General features: G+C 47.3%; 2 protein-coding genes across 3 annotated transcripts in view; one reads left to right on the top strand and one right to left on the bottom strand.

Moving 5' to 3' along the window:
- Nucleotides 1-6,304, top strand: part of PANK4 (pantothenate kinase 4 (inactive)) — a 16,885-nt gene extending 10,581 nt beyond the window's left edge. Inside the window, exons 10-19 of the mRNA XM_085079971.1 lie at nt 318-473; nt 1,274-1,386; nt 1,855-1,942; nt 2,393-2,544; nt 3,009-3,064; nt 3,261-3,310; nt 4,460-4,567; nt 4,724-4,824; nt 5,293-5,361; nt 5,905-6,304. Of these exons, the coding sequence (XP_084936097.1) occupies nt 318-473; nt 1,274-1,386; nt 1,855-1,942; nt 2,393-2,544; nt 3,009-3,064; nt 3,261-3,310; nt 4,460-4,567; nt 4,724-4,824; nt 5,293-5,361; nt 5,905-6,118 (1,107 nt within the window). The 3' untranslated portion in view covers nt 6,119-6,304. The remainder of the gene's footprint in view (nt 1-317; nt 474-1,273; nt 1,387-1,854; nt 1,943-2,392; nt 2,545-3,008; nt 3,065-3,260; nt 3,311-4,459; nt 4,568-4,723; nt 4,825-5,292; nt 5,362-5,904) is intronic.
- Nucleotides 6,288-18,486, bottom strand: LOC146428259 (putative glutamate receptor). 2 transcript variants are annotated; one of them, XM_085079973.1, is made up of 11 exons: nt 17,541-18,486; nt 16,204-16,312; nt 13,962-13,993; nt 12,932-12,991; nt 12,059-12,238; nt 11,084-11,310; nt 10,728-10,825; nt 10,013-10,230; nt 9,331-9,556; nt 8,543-8,790; nt 6,288-7,970 (listed from the first exon to the last, which is right to left on the bottom strand). In XM_085079973.1, exons 2-11 carry the CDS (start codon nt 16,274-16,276, stop codon nt 7,869-7,871), a joined length of 1,464 nt encoding a protein of 487 aa, XP_084936099.1. In that variant the 5' UTR covers nt 16,277-16,312; nt 17,541-18,486; the 3' UTR covers nt 6,288-7,868. The 2 variants fall into 2 exon arrangements, with proteins under 2 accessions (XP_084936099.1, XP_084936098.1); XM_085079972.1 differs by having other exon boundaries at nt 16,204-16,315; nt 17,541-18,485.

Below are 18,486 nucleotides of genomic sequence, written 5' to 3'. Positions count from 1 at the left end.
GAGAAGAAAAATACAACACTGGGCAGAAGAGCACAAGCCCAGCCATCTTTTAATTCACTGACAGTACAGAAATTCTGCTTTCACAATAGATTATTTTCACACTGGATCATTTCTCTCTATAGGGTGGGCATGGATAAAATAATCCACAGAGGGAATTGGATTATTTATGATGACCTATAATTATGATGACCTACATATTGTCTGCAAATCTGTTAGCCTTAACTGTGGCTGGACTTGTGCAGCCCTTGCACTAATTTAATTTGTTGTGAATTAATTTCTGGGTGAGTTCTAATCAATCTCTTTCCTTTTTCCCCTAGTTTGACATGCTGGAAATGGACAGATTGGAGAGACCACTTGTTAACCTGCCACTGCTGAAAGATCCCTCCACCTATATCCCAGACACTGTTGACCTCACAGATGATGCCATGGCCAGAAAATACTGGCTCACCTGCTTTGAGGAGGCACTGGATGGGGTAAGTGTCACAAAACAGTTCTGTGTGGGTGACACAGGTATTCAGCAAACCAATTTGTGCCAGCAGCATGTTTGTCCTGGAAAATATTCCTGCTGTGTCACCCTCTGGAAGTGCAGCCCCTCTTTCCCTGTAAGAGGCACTTGACTTTGCCCCAGTCTCTCATGGAAGTGCTTGGCCACTTCAAAGGCAGAAATGTTCTTCTGTGGTGCTTTTCTTTCTTTCTTATAGGTGTTTTCAAAGCATTTTCTCTCTTTAATGGCACTTGGAGCTCTCTGTGCAGAGCTGCAGGCAGGACAGTTACACAACCAAAGGCCAGAGATCCTTGGATTGTTCCTGCTCTGGGAGCAATCCTGCTGCCTCCCAGACACTTTTCCATGGGAAGAGCACAACTGAATCAGACACAAGTTATTTTTTCTGCACTGAAGCTGATTCAGGCAGTTCACTGGAGTAAACAAAAAGAGAACACAAGGGGTCGATGTGCTCCATTAAATTTCTGCCTGTTTCTCCTTTGGTGTATGTGCATCATTATTTTTCCACCTCCTCTAAGTACTTAGAACTTGTGCTTAATTTCTGAAAGTAGTCTGGAAAACAAACTCCAAATCTTTTGGGATGAAAAGAGGCATTAAAATTGTTGTTTACAGTTTGGAATGAAGGGAAGCTGGGAGGTGCTGTGTGGGAGGGAGCAGCCAGGCTGCAGGCACAGAACAGGGAGGCAGATGGAGGGGTTATTGCTCAGACTGAACTTCAGATAGTTCACAAGGAGGAAGAGTTAATTTGGTGTTGCCTCATTTCTCTGCCAGGTGGCAAAGAGAGCTGCAGCCAGTCAGCCAGACTCTGTGGATGCACAGGAGAGAGCTGAGAAATTCCGACAGAAATACTGGAATAAACTCCAGACACTCAGGCAGCAGCCCTTGTAAGTGGTTTTATTTTATTTTCCCTTCTGCATCACTTGCTGCTTCTGTTGAGCAGAGCACAGTGAGAGCCAACCTAGAGCTAACCAGGTTCTGAAGCAGAGCAAACAAAGACAAGTAGCTGAAGGCTTGGGGAAATTACTGTGCCAAACATCAGACCCTCTGCACAGAGCTTTTGGATTTCATGTGTTGGAATTAAACAGAAAAAATATATCTTGGCAGAAAAACTGTTATTAAAATTTTGTATATGGTTATTAAAAATAGCAGCAAGTTAATTGTGAACATTCCCTCCCTGTATTTAAATAATTTTAATATTGTAGATTTACCCCTCAGAGCTGGTTTAGCACCTGTGACTTCCACCTTTAGTGCTCTTGTGAGGGGCTGTGACTTACAGAGGAAACAGAGGGAAAAATAACTTTTTCTGTTTAAAATAATTAATTTGGTTTTTTCCCCCTTCTCCCCTTTTAAAGTGCATATGGTACCTTAACAGTCAGAAGTCTCTTGGATACAAGGGAACACTGTTTGAACGAGTTCAATTTTCCAGATCCTTATTCCAAGGTGAGTTCAAGACACTTTTGCAATACTCTGAAACTTTGTACAAGTGATGGCTCAGTGGGGAGGGATTTGGAAACAATCCTGCACTGGCTGTGAGCTGCTGGGGAGGAGAAACAGCTCTGGGAAATGGGATATAAATCCTTTCACCCAAATAGGCTCCTGGTGACCATGATGATAATGTCTGGTAATTCAGACAAGATACTGCCAAGAAAAGATCTTGGTATCCAGAATAATTGTAGATTTTCTAAGAAAACTCACCCTGAGTAACACTGTTCTCACTGGAGACAAAGCAGAGAAAAAAAAAAACTGCAAGCTGCTGAGCATTTGGGATGATGCACAAAAAAACCCAAAACAAACAAAGGAGATGCTTGAATGTGGTCTTTGGACTGAGAGAGCCAAGAATGGGTAAGAAATGTTGGTCTGTAAATCCAGTGTTTCCTGTCTGTCTTACAGGTAAAGCAGAAAGAAAATGGAATAGCCTTAAAGTGTTTCCAGAGCGTGATTGAGTCCCTGGATGCCCTGGACTGGGAGGAGAGGCAGTTTGCACTGGTGAAAGGACTTCTGGCAGGGAATGTCTTTGACTGGGGAGCAAAGGCAGTCTCAGAGTAGGTGTTCCATCCTTTAACAGCACCTTTCAGCTACACAATGTCCAATTGTGGTTCTTTTCCTAAAAAAATAAGCTTCCCCAATCTCCCCCTCAGCATTTGTGCAGCACTGTTACACCCTGCAGCTGGTGTAAGTCAGGACTACATTTTGTGGTTGTTTGCAGACTCAAAAATGTCTTTTTTGCTTGTAACCTCCTGCCTGCAAACATCTGTACATTACTGAGGCTGTTTTCTTTTAGCATCAGAACTCTGATTTAATGTCCAGCTGAGCCTTTTGTTTTTAACATGAACACAAAATACATTTCCCAGTCCTGGGACCACAGACACCCCGAGTACAAGCAGTGCAGTGAAATTGCTGGGCAGCTGGTAAAGAAATGTTTGAATGACACTGCTGTGAGATGGAGGTGTTGAACTGTGAAATGGAGGTGTTGAACTGTGTGCCCTTTGTTTCTCTCCTGTTCCAGTGTTCTGGAGTCTGAGCCACAGTTTGGGTTTGAAGAAGCCAAGTCAAAGCTCCAAGGTATGAGGAGATCCAGGGTGGTGGTTTGGGCTGGATGTTAATGAGGGGATGGAGTGGGAATGTTTGTGGGGGTTCTGCTAATGACAAGGAATCATTAGTGCTTGTTAGGTTGTCTAAATGCAGATGCAGAGTTTGGGTGGATCAGAATTAGTGGCTGTTGCTAAGAAATGCTGACACTGCTCTGTCTGTGCCACAGAACGTCCCTGGTTGGAAGATTCCTACAGCCAGTGGCTGCAGCGACTGAAGGTATGACCTTGGGGGGCCCTAAACCCACTAATGAAACACTTAATAATCAAACCAGCTTGGTAATCGTGGGGTTTGAGCAGCACTCTGTTCAGACAGCCCAAAACAAATCCCAATAATCTACCATAAAGAAAGGAATAAAGGAATTAGTCTAACACTTGGTTACTTACTGAGCTGCTTCCCTCAATTCCCACTGGAGCCCAGAGCTGCTCCAGAGCATCCTCTCCTTATCAGGGCACTTCTTTCCACCCAGACCCCTGAATTTCACAACCTCGGGCAAAATGTAGTGTTTGAGTTGTTCCTCCCTCTGAGTAGCCAACCTAAAACTGGCATTAATGTAGGAGCTTGCTGGAAGTAATTAACTTATCAATTAGCAAAGGGGTTTTTCCTCCCCATGTGATCTCTTTTACCATTTAATTAAGATAAATTGAAGAGCTTTTGTGTCTGTGTAAATCTCTGTGTTGGAAAAGGCAGCCTAAAGGTTGGGGATGAGCAGACTGTGGCAAATCATTACATGCTCCATCCTAAAACAAAGCACCAGCTAATCTTGTGTTACAGGGATAATTAGGGAACTACAAGCACTGTCCTGTCAGCTTTTTATTAGGAATTAAGCATTTTTCACTTCTGCTGCTGCTCTGAACTGGAGTGAACTTAAGTTTCAAAACATCAGGTTGAGAACAAATGAAGAGGTTAATGGAGAATAGGCACTATCTTTTCATTTTAGGATGTCACTGCCCCCCCAGTCCATCCTGCCCTTTCCTGGCAGAAGGGAATCCTCTTCAGCCAGCACCAGGCTGGCTTAAAACACCCTCCAAGGTAGGTCCAGTTGGCACCCAGTGTGTTCAGGATCACAGCCTGACTCTGCAGTTAGGCCTGGCTTGAACTGGCAGCTGGAGGTTTTACTGCTGCAGTTTGAGAGGTTTGTCTCAAACACAGCACAGCAACTCACTGTTTTAAAGCCCTGTGCACAGACACCATCAGGGAGCCCCATTTTCCTGTTTGTCACTGCTGTGTGCTGGGAGTTCACTGCTACAGAGACCCAAAGTGTTTGAGGGTATAAAATGTGGGGGTTTGGAGGAGTAGCTGTGAATAACAAACTGTTCCCTGAGGTGAGTGGTGCTCCATCCTGAATGCATTGGTTTTCTCTTGCAGGAGGGTCCCCCTCATAAATGTGCCTTAATTTTCGCAGATAACAGTGGGATAGACATAATTTTAGGAGTCTTTCCTTTTGTCCGAGAGCTCCTTTCTAGAGGGACAGAGGTGAGTGGTTTTCCTTGAGAATTCCTCTGGAGTTCTGGTAACTGCTGGAAGGTGTCACTGCCCACCAGCAGGACACTTCTCTGCCAAACTGGGAATCATCCAAACAGCTGGAATGCCAGAGCCTGACTGTGTGATTTCTGCTGGCACCTTCTGCAGGTGATTTTGGCCTGTAACTCTGGCCCTGCCCTCAACGACGTCACCTACAGCGAGTCCCTGATTGTGACCGAGCGCATCGCGGCCATGGACCCTGTGATCCAGTAAGTACCACATCTGTCACACCTCCCTGGGGGACAGCAGCATCCTGGGCACAGCCTGGCTTTTTATGTCACTGTTTAGCAGCATGTGTGACCTGCTGCTTCAGCCCAAGGCAGAATGTTTGCTTTCATTAAGGTGAAAAATGTAGACATTGGAGCTTTCTGGCAAACCCATAGTTACATTTCTTGTTGTGTCTTCCCTAACAAGCACTCAGGCTACTCCACCAAGAATTTTCTGTGTCAATAGAGGCAAAGCCCTGTATGTCACACACAGGGTGTCCCCTGGAGAGGATGCAGGGCTGACTGAGCAATCCTTGTGCTCAAGGAAACACTGTGTTTCCTAGTGAAGTCCCTTCAGGAAAGGAAGCCTTTGCAAAAGAGGCTTTGATATTGCTGCTTCCCTGGCTCATTCCCAGATGTGCACAACCCTGCTGAAGCAGCTGTTTAATGTTTTTGTCTTTTCAAACACAGCTCTGCACTGAGGGACGAGAAGCTGCTGTTGGTTCAGACAGGCTCCAGTTCTCCATGCCTGGATCTGAGGTATGAGGACAAAGTGCCACTGTGTGGTTTGTGTCCCTCAGCTGCAGGATGGTCAGAGGTTTGGCTGTGGAGCATCCCAGCCCCCCTTCCCCCTGGGAATCACTTCTGCACACCCATTAGGAGTTGTTAGTGTGGATTTACAGAGCTGTGACTGCTCAGGCCTTACAGCTTGCTGGCCCTTAGTGGGGTGTCTGTGTTCAGGACACAGTCAGGAGCAGGGCAGGTTTTGGCTAATGTCACATCCTGCAGGTGGCCAAAACCCCTGGGACAGAAATATCACTTCACCTTGTTTAACCTGTTCTGATCAGCTCCTGTGTTGGAGACACAACCTACCTGTGTCAGAATCCCAAGCTGGGTGCATTTCAACATTTCCATCACTCCCCTTGGCTTTGAAATGCCACTGTTTGTGGGCACCAGTGACTGCAGAATCCCATTTGGCAGCTGGGAGCAGCCCTGGGATGCAGCTGGAGGTGTGGCTGACGTGTGGCCGTGCTGTGGTCACTCTGTGGTCACCCTGTGGTCACTCTGGTCACTCTGTTGCAGCCGCCTGGACCAGGGCCTGGCAGTGCTGGTGAGGGAGCGGCAGACAGACCTGGTGGTCATCGAGGGCATGGGCAGAGCCATCCACACCAACTACTACGCCGTGCTCAAGTGTGAGAGCCTCAAGCTGGCTGTCATCAAGAACTCGTGGCTCGCCGACCGCCTCGGGGGCAAAATCTTCAGTGTCATCTTCAAGTATGAAGTGCCCTGTAAATGATGGAGCTGGCACGGCCCATGGACTTGCACTAGTTTTACTTTAACTGTAAAGAATGTATTTTTATTACAACAGGGAAAAGAGTTCACAGGAAATTCCGTATTTATATTGTGCTTTTGTGACTTAAAAAGCGACAATATGATTCACTCTATAGTCTACACACTCAAATATATATATGTATATCACTCATTGTTTATTTTGGTAAGTGTTTATTTTAATGCTGCAGTATTTGTGATGAAAAGACTTTATTTTTCTGTTCTGTGAGACATTCATATAGAAATATATTTAAATGTCAATGAAAACCTTTTTTATACATCTCTGCCTACTCTGCCAGCAGTGACACGGCACATACCAAATAGTTTTTAAGTGCTAAGTGAACCTGACGTTGCATTTTCAGCTTTTAGACTTACCTAAATCTCTCCTGCTCTGTGCAGCTCAGTTGCTGGAAGGGCTGATCCACCTTCTCACCCCACAGACGTTGCTCAGGCTGAGATAAGGACCAGCCCTGGCCTCCCAACACTTGGAATTGCTAACCTTGTGCTTGATCCCATTAGCAGGTGGGTGGGAGGGAATCCTGCAGCTACACTGAATTCCTCAGCAGCAGCTGGAAGCTGAGTCTCACTAAATTCCCCTCACAGGGAATGTGCAGTGCTGGATTTGGGATCACCCAGTTACCTCCCAGCCTGAGGTCCCCTGGTTTCTGTTGCCTTCAGTTATCCCTGGTGGGATTGACAAGGATTGGTGTCTTTGTTTCTGCAGTGTAATTACAGACATTCTCAGGGAACCCAATTTGCTTTTTCCCTCCTTCAGCTGTGCAGTGCACAAATTGAGTGATTTAACCACCAATTTGCCCTAACACTTACATGCTTCTGTCATCTCATCTCTGAAAGGAAAAACAGCTTAATGAGGAAAGTGTTTAACATGCAGCTGAGAAAACTGCTCCCTGAACTTGCACCATTCTTTGAAAGCAGGAGAGTGATGCCAACACCCTCACATCTCCCCTTGCAGGGCACTGGGACTGCTGTGTTTGACTCATCCCCACACTCCCTCTCTGCTCTGGTGCTGGATGGATTTCCACTGAGAATCCTCAATAACAAAACATTCTCTGTCACCAGTGGCCCTTATCCCGTGATGGGAAGGGACAAAGGACAAGCCCTGCCTGGCATTTCTTAACTCCAGTGGTTCCTTGGGGACAGAGGCTCCCCTTCTCAGGTTTGGGGTGCAGGGAGGGCCTGTTTGGGGTTAAACAACAGCACTGTCAGTTCTGATTTAGGAATTACCTTCCCAAGGACCAGCACCTCCTGCTCACACAGGGCAGGATAAGGCTTAAATAGCTGCAATGCTTAAGCTGCTGTTCCTGATTACAACAGACAAGAGCTTTAATGTTCCACGAATGTTCCTCACACAGCAATTAGTAGCAGAGGCTGCACATTAACCTGTCCCCAGTCACTTCCTCTACAGGCCTTCATGGACTTACAGGGTGAACTTCTAACTAAACATGGATCCACCATCCTGGCCAGCTCAGCTCCAGATATCAGTTTGTCACAGTTCCACTCTATCCCTTATCAATTTAAATTCTTCCAAGCCACTTAATTTCCTTCAGCCTGCAGCTCCACCACCACTCCAGAAGTACTCTTTGTGTGTATTTAGCAAACTAACACTCTAGGCTAGCAGAAAAACATCTTCCTACACTGATACAGCTCCTAGACATGGTACAGCCCTAACCCAGACCCATTCCTGAAGCAAAAAATCCTTAAGCATTTGCCTTCCCTGACGTCTCCTGGCTTTGTCTGGCGGGTGCTTTTATGCGTAGACGAGTGCAGATTTCTTCTGTGAAAACAGAGCAACAGGATTTCTGAAAGAGAAAGGGAGAGAAGGCTGTGGGTGTGTTGTTCTGTGGATCCACCTTTCCCATGTGCACAGTGTTGGGAGGGCTGGAGAACAGGAGCACCAAGGGGCACTGAGACACTGGAGCAGTTTCATTACATGTGTTTTCCCTGTCCAATGACTGAAGAACAGCCATCACTGAGAATAAACTTGTTATGGATCATTTACTGTCCTAACACCCACACTAGTGGAATGCAATTTGGCTGTTGGGATTACAGGGAATATTACTTAACATTTTTGGGGTGGGTAGGGGGTTATTATTGTTACGTCAATTTGTTATTATTGTTATTCAGGCTACAAGCCCATCCCACAGAAACTGACATTTTGGTGCTTTAAGGAGAAACTACAGCCTCCCCTCACCCCTGCCCCTCTGCACAGCTTTCCTTGGAAAACCAAGGTCAGGGTGGAAATGCTGGTGAAGTAGGGGACACAGGGAGGCAGGACAGGGCTCAGGGCAGGGGACAGGGCTCAGGGCAGGGGACAAAGCCCACCTTGATGACAGGAGGGACACAGGGAGGCAGGACAGGAGCCAGAGCTCACCTTGGCATGCGCGGCTGCTCGGCGGCTGCTGCTGGAGAGCTCGGCCAGGGCAGCAAGGACACCGAGGGCAAGGCCAATGCCCAGGATGAGGAAAAGCCCCCCCAGTGCTGGTGGCTCCAGGGGTCCCCAGCGGTCCTGGCTCTGCCGCAGGCAGCTGCTCTCCCACCACTTGTTCCGCAGGTAATCCAGGTCACCCGACTCGCGCAGCTTGAGGACAGCGATGGACAGAGGCTTGGTCCAGGGGGAGGCTGGGCAGTGAGAGAGGAGAGAGGAGGATGGCAGAGCTCCCAGTTTAATGTGGTTTAATTATACATTGTTAATAATGTCAGAGGTGTTGCTGAACACAACAGCCCCACCAAGGGCTCTTCCTGGCTAACAACCCCCCTGCCCTGTCCACAGAGCTAACCACCCTGGGACCACCCAGTAACACGTGTAGGATAAGGGCAGAGTGAAGGGACTTTGGGAAGAACAAGCAGTCAACAAGAGCAAACTGTCTCCTGCTCACTCCATTTAGGGGGGTCAGCATGCCTGGGGCCAAGGCCAAACCAAACACACCCACAGGAACCAAGGACACCTCAGGAGATGGGATATTTGTGGATCAGAGCTCAGAATGAGAGCCAGGGAGTGCCAATATTAATTCCCCACAGAGCTGCCACCCTGCCATGCAGCACTTTCAGTCTGGTCACCCTCAACAGCAGTGATGGCTCAGGCCCTTTGCCCTGTCACTGCTCCTGCAGGCTCTGCCATCCCAGGGAGCTGTGGGACACAAGAGGAGCACAGGGACTCACCCTGGGTGGTGGCAATGCCGAAGCCCCTGGCCCCAATGACCTCGGGGGCTCTGATGAGGTTGCAGTGGCGAGCAGCTGCCAGGTCCTGTGAGATGGACTCGCCGATGAAGGCGTAGTTGGAGTCCATCACACGCTGCACAGCCTCCTGGTAGGTCTTGACCAGAACGTGCTCCCTCCTCTTCTCCATGTACTCATAGATCATCTGGTGGATGGGGTTCTTGGAGTTCTGCAGCCCAAAAATCCCAAGTGACAAACTCAGGTGTGAAACAGCCACCAAAAAAATAAAAAAAAATCTGCAAGGGTTATAATGTGCAAGGGTTGTAAAACAATTTGGAGAAGAACACTTCAACCATGTGTGAACCCCTGCCAGCACAGACTGTCCCCAACACAGGGGTACAAGTGTCACAGATGGCACTTGCTGCTCAAGGTACACAAGGGCAGCCCCTGATGAGTAGAGAGCTTTTTAAAGGAGAATAAGGAATAAAAATAAGAGTTCTGTGCCTGCTTTCCTGTGAGAAGAGGTGGAGGAAGGGATGGACAGAACAGTAATCATAGGATTTGAAGGATTACAGGAGAACTGAGAGTCACCAGTGCTGAGGGTGTTGTAGGGGTTAGAAGGGTTAGAAGGCATGAATTGGTGTTCTCCAGCCCCTGTGTATGAGCACAAAGAGATTCTCTGCACCTTGAAGTAGTAGAAAGTCGAGGAGCCCTCCAGTGTCCCAAACTCCAGGTTCCTCTGCTTGACCAGGTCCTCGAAGGTCTGGATGGGGAGCTGCTCACTGCCAGAGCTCAGCAGGGCAGTGAAGTTGGCGATGTAGGCAGCCAGCAGGGCCAGGGTGAAGAGCCACCAGACCACAGCAATGACACGAACCGAGAGCGCCTGGGGCCGGGGAGTGGCACCTGCACCACGGGGGAGCCAAGAAATCCCAATAAATCACAGGGGAAGGGATGTGGGGTCAGAGACACACCAAGAACTGCAGCTCCACCAGCCCAAGTTAGAGATTTCCCTATAAATAAAGGCAAACTGCAAACTCTGCCCTGCAGCTGCACAGAGCCTGAGCCTGGAGAGCCCCACGGTGCTGGTCTGAGCAGCAGCAGGGCTGCCATGCAGGGCTGAAGCAGCAGCAGAGGCCAAAGCTTCAGCAAAAAACTCCACTGTTCAAAGCAGCCAGGCCATGGTCAGCTGGGCATTGCCCAGGGCAATGGGTACAGCAGAAAATGTAGTGATTGCCCAGCTGGAGTAATCACATGGACAATCCCAGCCTCCCAGATGGAAGGTTCAGTGCTCCAAGTGTCCCTATTGAGGCACCTTTTGCCCCACAAGCACATCACAGTGTCACAGGAGTTTAAAAACCCTGCAGCTCCCAGAGCTGCTCTGCTGCATCCTCCCAGCTCACCTTGCAGGGCGAGTGCTCCTGCTCCAAACCACAGGCTGTTCAGGAGGGTAAAGTGGTTCTCCTCATTCTTTGGCTCACTCCATTCACAGGGGCTCAGTCTGTGGGAAAAATGACAGGATAAAACCAGATATTCAGAGGGAAATAAAATAAAAATAATCCCCATCAAGAGATGTAGTGTTCTTCCTGGGGAGATCCCACTCATAATGCTGGCTAATCTAACAGGATTTAAGCTTTCTTAGCCCTTGTATTAGACCTGCACAGGAAGTTCCTCAAAGCAAAATGCTCCCTGGGACTTCCTAATCTCTTCCCAGGTGAGAAAGCCTTGAACAAAATCCGTGAAACAAATGCATTTGTACCTGGCAACAAGGAAGAGGCAGAAGCAGGTGAGCAGATAGGCAAACAGAAGGGCTGTCCAGGTCTCCTTGCTGAAAGGAGACAGGAAGTGGAAGAAAGACATGTCCTGGGAGGTTGTGTCCTTGCGGAGCAAGATCCCAATGCCAGTCTGCAGGAAGGGTGTGGTGAAGGACACCACCTCTTCCCTGGCTGAGGTGACGGTCAGTGGAGCCACTGCAATGTCAGCGTCCTGCCAAGGAGATAAAAACAATCAACCACCCAGACCAGGGGACATTTCTGTCACTCAAACATTTCTCTCCCTCCAGCAGGTGATTCCCCAGCTGAGTGGACAGGTATTGAAATGGCATCACTTCTGCATGTCAGCAGTGATGGGATGTGAGCCCCAAGGAACAGGACAGTTTTCCAGCTGGAATCATTCAGAGAGCTGCTGGTTGGTATCTGGGGCTTCTGGTTTCCTCCTGCAGCAGGAGCCAGGCTGGGTTTGCTCACCCCAAACAAGAGGCTGCTCCTGTCTCTCTCTATCTGAGACCTGGGCACAGACTGAGCTCGGAAGGGCAAAGAACTTTAACTGAAGTGTCCCAACAGATGACAGAACATCAGCCACAGGGGATGGCACCTGATGGGGTGAAATGTGCATTCAAGCACCTTGTGAAGACTCTGAGGCATTGCCTTTCTGAGTTAAACAAGTCTGACCCAAGGGTTAAACTCAGGGTAAGTTTTGCCAAGGTGTCTGCAGTGTCTCACAGGCTGCAGAGAAACAGAGGCAGACAGGGCTGCCTGCTGGGTGTGACAGGGGTTTCCTGCTATGATTTCCTGTCTCCTTGAGCCTTATTTCCATCTCTGCAGGCCAAACCCAACCCTGAGTCAGTTCTACACCCCAGGCAGGAGAACTCTGCATTCCTCTGTCCCCGTGCAAATCCTAAAGCAGCCCAAGAGCTGCTCCTGCAGAGTTCACCAGAACCCAAGCTGGGGATTACCCTTCTGAGGATTTCTCCAATCATGCCAGTCCAGTTGCCACCAGCAGCCACAGCTCCATACTGTCCATCTCCCACCACCTTCACGCGGTACTGGAAGCGCAGCATTCCCGCCAGGGCTCCCAGCAGATCCATGCAGTATCCCTCCAGCTCTGCTCCTCGCACCATCACGTAGGGATCCTCCTGCCAGGGAGGGACACACACAGCTGCACCTTTCCTGAGCTCCCTCAACACTCAGTTAAACCAGTTAAACCAGTTAACTGGAGTTAAACCAGTCCTCGGCAAACCTCCCCGTTATTCCTCTCCACACTAATGCAGGGATAACACAGCCAGACTGGGAAGATATTCCCTGCAGTCATGTGGCAGTTGAATCCTGCAGGTCACAGATGCCACAGGAATAAGTGAAAATCTCAGCCTAAAAGCCAAATATTTTTCATTTGGCCCATCAGAGCCTCAGGTGAGGGGCACAGGGCGGGCAAGACCCAACATCAGGATCAGAATATTCAGTGCTGCATCTTCTCCTGCAGGTTCTGCTTGTCTGGAGCACTTGGTGATGCATTTGGGGGACTTTAAAGCCTGGTTTTGTCCCTGTGTGACCTTTACATTATTCTTGCAGCAGGGCAGAACCAACACACAGAGAACTGAGGGTGTCATTCAGCACGGAGAGAGTGTGTGACAGAGCACTGACACAACCCTGTGCCCCCAAAGCCTCCCTCTGCCCACAGCTGGCACCTCTGCACCCCAAGCCAACCCCCAAAACACTGAGAGGAGCAGGGAGAGCAGTGCCACAGCCAGCCCAGAACACCACCTGCACAGAAATGGGATGGAAAAGCAAAGTGCAGCTCCAGCTGTTCCCTGCCACTGTCACAGCCTTACCAGGATCGTTGTGACAGTCAGGGTTGGAAGACCCTCGACAGCTCCCCTGGAGTCAGCGCCCTGAAAATGAAGGAACAATTGGATTTCTGTTGGATTTTTTTCAGACCCCACCAGGCTGGGGATGGAGGGGCTGTGCCTGTGTTAAACCAGCCCTAAATCTGCTCCCTGAGCTGCAGTGACTGATGCTCGTTCCTAACTAATTAACAAATCACAGCGTTTCTCTCTATTGCCTGGTGCAAACAAAAATCACTTCAAATGTTGCCACAATTCTTCACATGGTGTGCACAGCCTTCCCAAGGGACCAATTCATGCTGCAGACAAAAGAATTAGCAGCCAATTAAGGTCTCATTAGAGAGCAATTCCAAGAGACACAGAACAGTTGGAAACCTGAGAGGAGGAGGAGAGGAAAACATGGATTCACTTCTGTGTGGATCTCTGAATTAAATCTTTGAATTTTACAGAGCCATTTCAGAGCTATTTAAGCTTTTGCCAGTGAAGCATCGAATTCTGTGAGGTTTTTTGGTCTTAAATGTATCTGTTTATTCTAAAATTACAGGGTGATTTTTCTAGACAGAGAGAGAGGATGTGTATATGTGTGTGTGAATATATAAATATATAAACATATGCAGTTCAAGATCTGCAAAAGAAACCTCAGTCCTTCCAGGAGCCAAATGATCCTGGTTTAATTCTCTCTGTGCAATGGAAGGGTTTGAGGGATGAGCTTTGCCTTGCAAGCTGTGATCACAAATTCCCCAACTCTACCAGCCATGAAGACAGGGCTATTGGAAGGTTCTTCCCTGAGGCATGACTGCATTTTTATCTCTCACAAAAAAAAATGAGTTTAAAAACCCCTCAAAACCAACCAAACAAAAAAAAACACAGACTCACAGCCAGCCATGAGCAGTGCACTTGATAACTCTTCACAGATTAAAATCTTTGCACACTCTGACCACTATTTTTGAATTTAAAATGTAAGACCATCTGCCCTATGCCTTCCTTAGTAGCTCTGCACTAGGGAACTCAAACATACCTTATTCATAGCATCATCATTCCTCCCAGCTCCTGGAAAAACACAACAACAAAGTCAGATTCGTGTGGGGCACAGCTCCTCAAAAGTGGCATTTCATGCCCTCCTTTCACAATAATAATAATCAGAAATAATCAGAACGAGCACCCTCAGCTCCCAAACTGCCTTTGTTTCCTCCCCCAGAGCACAAAGGGAGGCAGAGCCAGGCAGAGTGGGGCTGCAGGAGGTTCTAATGTCACTTAGTGATGTCACTTCATGTCCCTCACCCTCTGGGGATGGATCCTCCACAGCCAGTCCATCATTCCCCCTCTGCCCTCCCCAGGGAGGAGCAGCACCAGCTCTGCTGCCTCCTCACACAGCCAAGGTTTCCCCATTCCTGCCAAACCCCCATTTTTCCCTGAGGAAAAAACCCCTGAACAGCCAAAAGCTCCTCACTACCCACTTCCCAGACACTGGGTTTTCTTATTTTTCTTTCCCCTACTGCTGGCAGGTTCTGCATCTGAGATGCAGAATTAAAACCACAATTTTGTCAATATGTTGCTAATTAATTGCCCAGGATGATTTTTCTAGAATCTGCTTAGCATTGCTCCTTGGAATCAGAGAATTCACACTGCAAAAGCCAAAAAACCCTCAAGATAAACCAAAAGATGCAGAGTGTGTTCACTCCTTCAAGCAAAACTGTGAGTTCTTCACTAAATATAACAGCATATTCATTCATTATGTATTTATTATTCCTTCTCCGGTGCTGAACTCTACATTATTGCAAAACAAAACCTGTTTTTCTCCCTCTCCACCACAGTTCTCCATGGGGGCTGGAAATCTTCACAAAGGACTTCTCTTGTCTCCCTTTGGAACCTCATTAAAGGCAGCAGCAGCAGCTTTTGGAGGGCCTGTGGGGTTCCTTGGAAGGCAGCAGAGCTTTCTGAGGGCTCCAGCTCGCAGCTGAAAGCCCCTTTGTGAGCTCTCCTGAAAGGCCCAGGGGTGATGGGGCTGCAGCACCAACCCCAGTTCATGGCACTGACATTTCCCAGCAGTGAGGTCTCGTCCTGGGAATCCTCCTGAGAGGCTGCAGGAGCACAGGACAAAGGGAAGGAGCTCATCCCTCCCTTGCCCGAAGGTTGGTGGCTGCAGGAAGTGACTGTGGCTGCAAAAATCAGCTTTTTCTTTGCTCCTGCTATGCTGAGCTTGCCCAGCCTTCCAGTGGGAGACTCCAGCTGAATTCCTGGGGGAAAAGCTCCTGGCACTGGTCAGGACTGTTCACATCACCTCAGTTTCCTACCCCACCCTCAGCGTGTCTTGCTGCAGCTTAAGGGACCAAAAGTCAAAGAAGTGCTGCTTTAACCACAATAATGACACCTAAACCCACCCTTTCCCTTGGCTTTTTTATCTTCCCCCATCTCTGCCATGTGGTTTTCAACTGGAGCAGCAAAACACTTGGGTGATATCAGACACTTTGTTGCAACACTCCACTCACCAAGTTACAGCCATAAGGTGAGCCCTGGGTGTAGGACTTAACTCTTTAGGATTTGGTTATGAGGATGGACTAGAAACAAGAGATCTCTGAAGTTGGATTTTAGAGCATGGGGGTTTATTGTAAAAAGAGAGTGGGTGTGAGAAGCCTGCTGGGGCTGCAAGACACAGCTCAAAGCAGGTCAGAGAAGCGAGAGAGAGAGAGAGAGGCAAAAAGAGAGCGATTTGCCACTTACAATACAATAAATCATCTTCTGTGTTGAATATTCTAATTCTCTGTAACCAATCTAGGACAAGCTACAAACTCTACAACATTTACATACAACCTGTAAGAATCATCTCATTATCATACGGGGTTATATTTTAAACCTTAAAAACTGCTTTTTGGACCCTCTGCCAAGCAAGCAGGACCTGCTTTGACCCTTGGACCTGCCTGCAGGCAGAGGGTATTGTTTCATCAAGAAGGGAGATTACCTCCAGTCGGCTGTACCATTGTTTCCTAGTTATTCTTCAACTCAAAGCTTGTCTTTATCTCAATCTCGCTTATACTTTCCACATTCTCAGCATCTTTTGTAAGGTAATCATATTTATAAGGCTTTCCTATTTCATCTTCCCCAACACCTGGGCGTCTCTTAACAACCACTTTGAAAGCAAATTCTTAAATTAAGACAAAACCCTGCAAGCACAGATAGAAAAAGACTGAAAGAATTAATGCTCTGAAGAGGAACAAAATCACATTTGGGAGCAGCCAAGATTTCTGGATCATTTTCCTCACCTGCCTGGCTTGATTCCCTCAGGAGCAGCATGGCTGTAATCACACAGATCGTGAAGTGAAGACTTTTATCCATTGGAGCAGAAATTCCTGCTGTTCTACAGGAACCTTCCTGCTGGAGGTGAAAGGCAAGCAGTTAAACCTGGTTCTAGAGTTCCTCTTCACTGGGTTAGATCAGTTTCTCCTGGATTTGCTGCATCTTTTTCTGCAGAGCCACAATTCCAAACAAAGTCTCCAGGTGAAAACATCCAATGCTGAGCTCTGCCAGAGCAAATACTAGAGAGATTCTGGTGAAGTCCCCAGTGCAGCAAAAAGGATGTGGCAAACTTAAAAAAGGAGATTTACCGACAGGTGGTTCTCTCTTCCTGTGGGTTCCCCCAGAAGGAAAGGAGAAAAGCAGCAGCAATGTTTTTGATTTTATCTGTTGCCATGATGGTAAACAAGGCACAGGACACTAGTATATATAGAAACTATATATACTCTATATAGTTTCTAGAAACTATAAAAAGTAAATGCCTGAGTAAACTTAAAATTCCTGAGGGTGTGTGGGCAAAAATATACTGCACATGGTAGTGTATATACTACATATATACATATAAAAATATACTACACTTGCTGCAGACTGATGTTCAGAAAACACTGGATTTAGTTATCTCACCTCATCAGCTTTTAGGAAATTTCCCCAATTCTGCACTCCTATGAAAACTCTTGGCATTACAGCTCAGTACCTTCCCTCACTCATTTTCCCTGTATTTTTCACCTAATGAGAGAAATAACTGAAAACTCCACAGAAGATTCTTTCCGGGTTAAATTTCAATGCTGATTGTGTTGTTGTTGCTGTTAAAAAATACTTCCAAGAGGGAATGTTTTGATCCTTGTGGAAGGACCAGAGGAGAGAGCTGACATCTGAGCTATGCATCAGCCAACACTGACTTTATTCTGCAACTACTTTTTCAACTAAGTCCTTGCAGCTCTTGGCTGTTGCCAGAGCAGCACAAAAACTGAGCAGCTGCATCTCCCACCGGGGAATAGAAAGGAAAAGAAGAACTTTTCCTACAGGTTTAAATTCCTACTCCTTTTCCCTTATAATTTGGTACATGCTACAAAATCATCTTTATTTCAAGTGGCCTCCTTAAAAAAAAATAAAATAAAAAAACCAAAAAACCAACAAACTTAAACAACCCCAAATTAATCAGAGCTGGTAATACATTGCTGGCATCACCTTGAAAAGAAAGAGCTGCTAACACACTGGATGTTGAATACCTAAGAGGACAAATAGGGTGTAAATCTGGGTTAAAAAGCCAGGAAAGAGCAGAAATTGAAGGCAGTTTCTCACTTACAGCGACTCCCTGGGCCTGTCCCGTGCTGGGTCTGTGCAGGAACAGCTCAGGATGCCCTGGCACAGGAGGAATGGGATTCCTGCAGGCTCAGCCATCCAGGGCTGGTTTAATACCCGAGAGAGGAGGAGGAGTGGCCTCTGGATGTGCCAGCTCGGACCGGGGGGCACCTGGGGCTCTGGGGAAGGAGGAGACTCCATCAAACGACAAGGTTTGGAAGCAGTTCAGTCCAGCAGCTGGATACTACATCAAGGCTTACAAAATTCTATTATTGGCTGTGGTGTTCCTGTAAAATTCCTCCCTTTGGAACTGTCCCGGGCAGCTGTGCCCATTTTCCTGCCTGTTGATCACACAGACAGAATCAACTTTGAAAGGCACAATGAAATGTTCATTATCAGTGCTTCTGAACGCCAGCCTGGAGGAGTACAGACCAGAAATGCCATGTCCAGCCATGTCCAATACACTGCTTGTGATCTAGAGACTTTGGATTTCTGATCTTACAGTTTAATGAACTGAAATCCACATGCAGGAGTCTGAGGATGCACAGGAAGAGCAGAAGAATGGAGAGTAAAACTGTGACCTTCTGCTGACTTGAATTCCAAATAATTCTTAAATGCTGGGATAAATTCCACTCATAGGAACAAATAAATACATGATTAGTGGTCTTATGTAGTGTCCCAAAACAAGCTGCAAAGGTGGTTTTTACTATTTTGGAAGCAAGAGGGCAAAATTCACATCTACCTTAATGAGTTAATTCATATCTACCCTAATTAACGAGTTAAATCCAGATCCTGTTGGTTAAAATTCTGAACAAAGACAAATGTTTTGAAGTGCTACATGATGCTGCCTCCTGAGAGGTGCATTAACAAGTATTGCTTAATCAATTAAAGATGAAAATAATCTGATTGTGAGGCTTAGTCTTTGAGAAGACACAAATAGCCCTTTTAAA

This window comes from Lichenostomus cassidix, chromosome 21 (assembly GCF_008360975.1).
Source record: "Lichenostomus cassidix isolate B80296 chromosome 21, HeHo_3.0, whole genome shotgun sequence".
NCBI lineage: Eukaryota > Metazoa > Chordata > Aves > Passeriformes > Meliphagidae > Lichenostomus > Lichenostomus cassidix.
This window is presented reverse-complemented; position numbering and strand designations above follow the sequence as displayed.

Bases quoted from the DNA above. Each gene is read 5' to 3' on its own strand.
- LOC146428259 (XM_085079973.1), bottom strand. From the start codon at position 16,276: ATGGATAAAAGTCTTCACTTCACGATCTGTGTGATTACAGCCATGCTG. The intron at 10,826-11,083 runs GTACAAATGCAT...TTTTTCCCACAG, and splicing joins TGCCTCTTCCTTGTTGCCAG to ACTGAGCCCCTGTGAATGGA. The intron at 9,557-10,012 runs GTGCAGAGAATC...TTTGGGCTGCAG, and splicing joins CGACTTTCTACTACTTCAAG to AACTCCAAGAACCCCATCCA.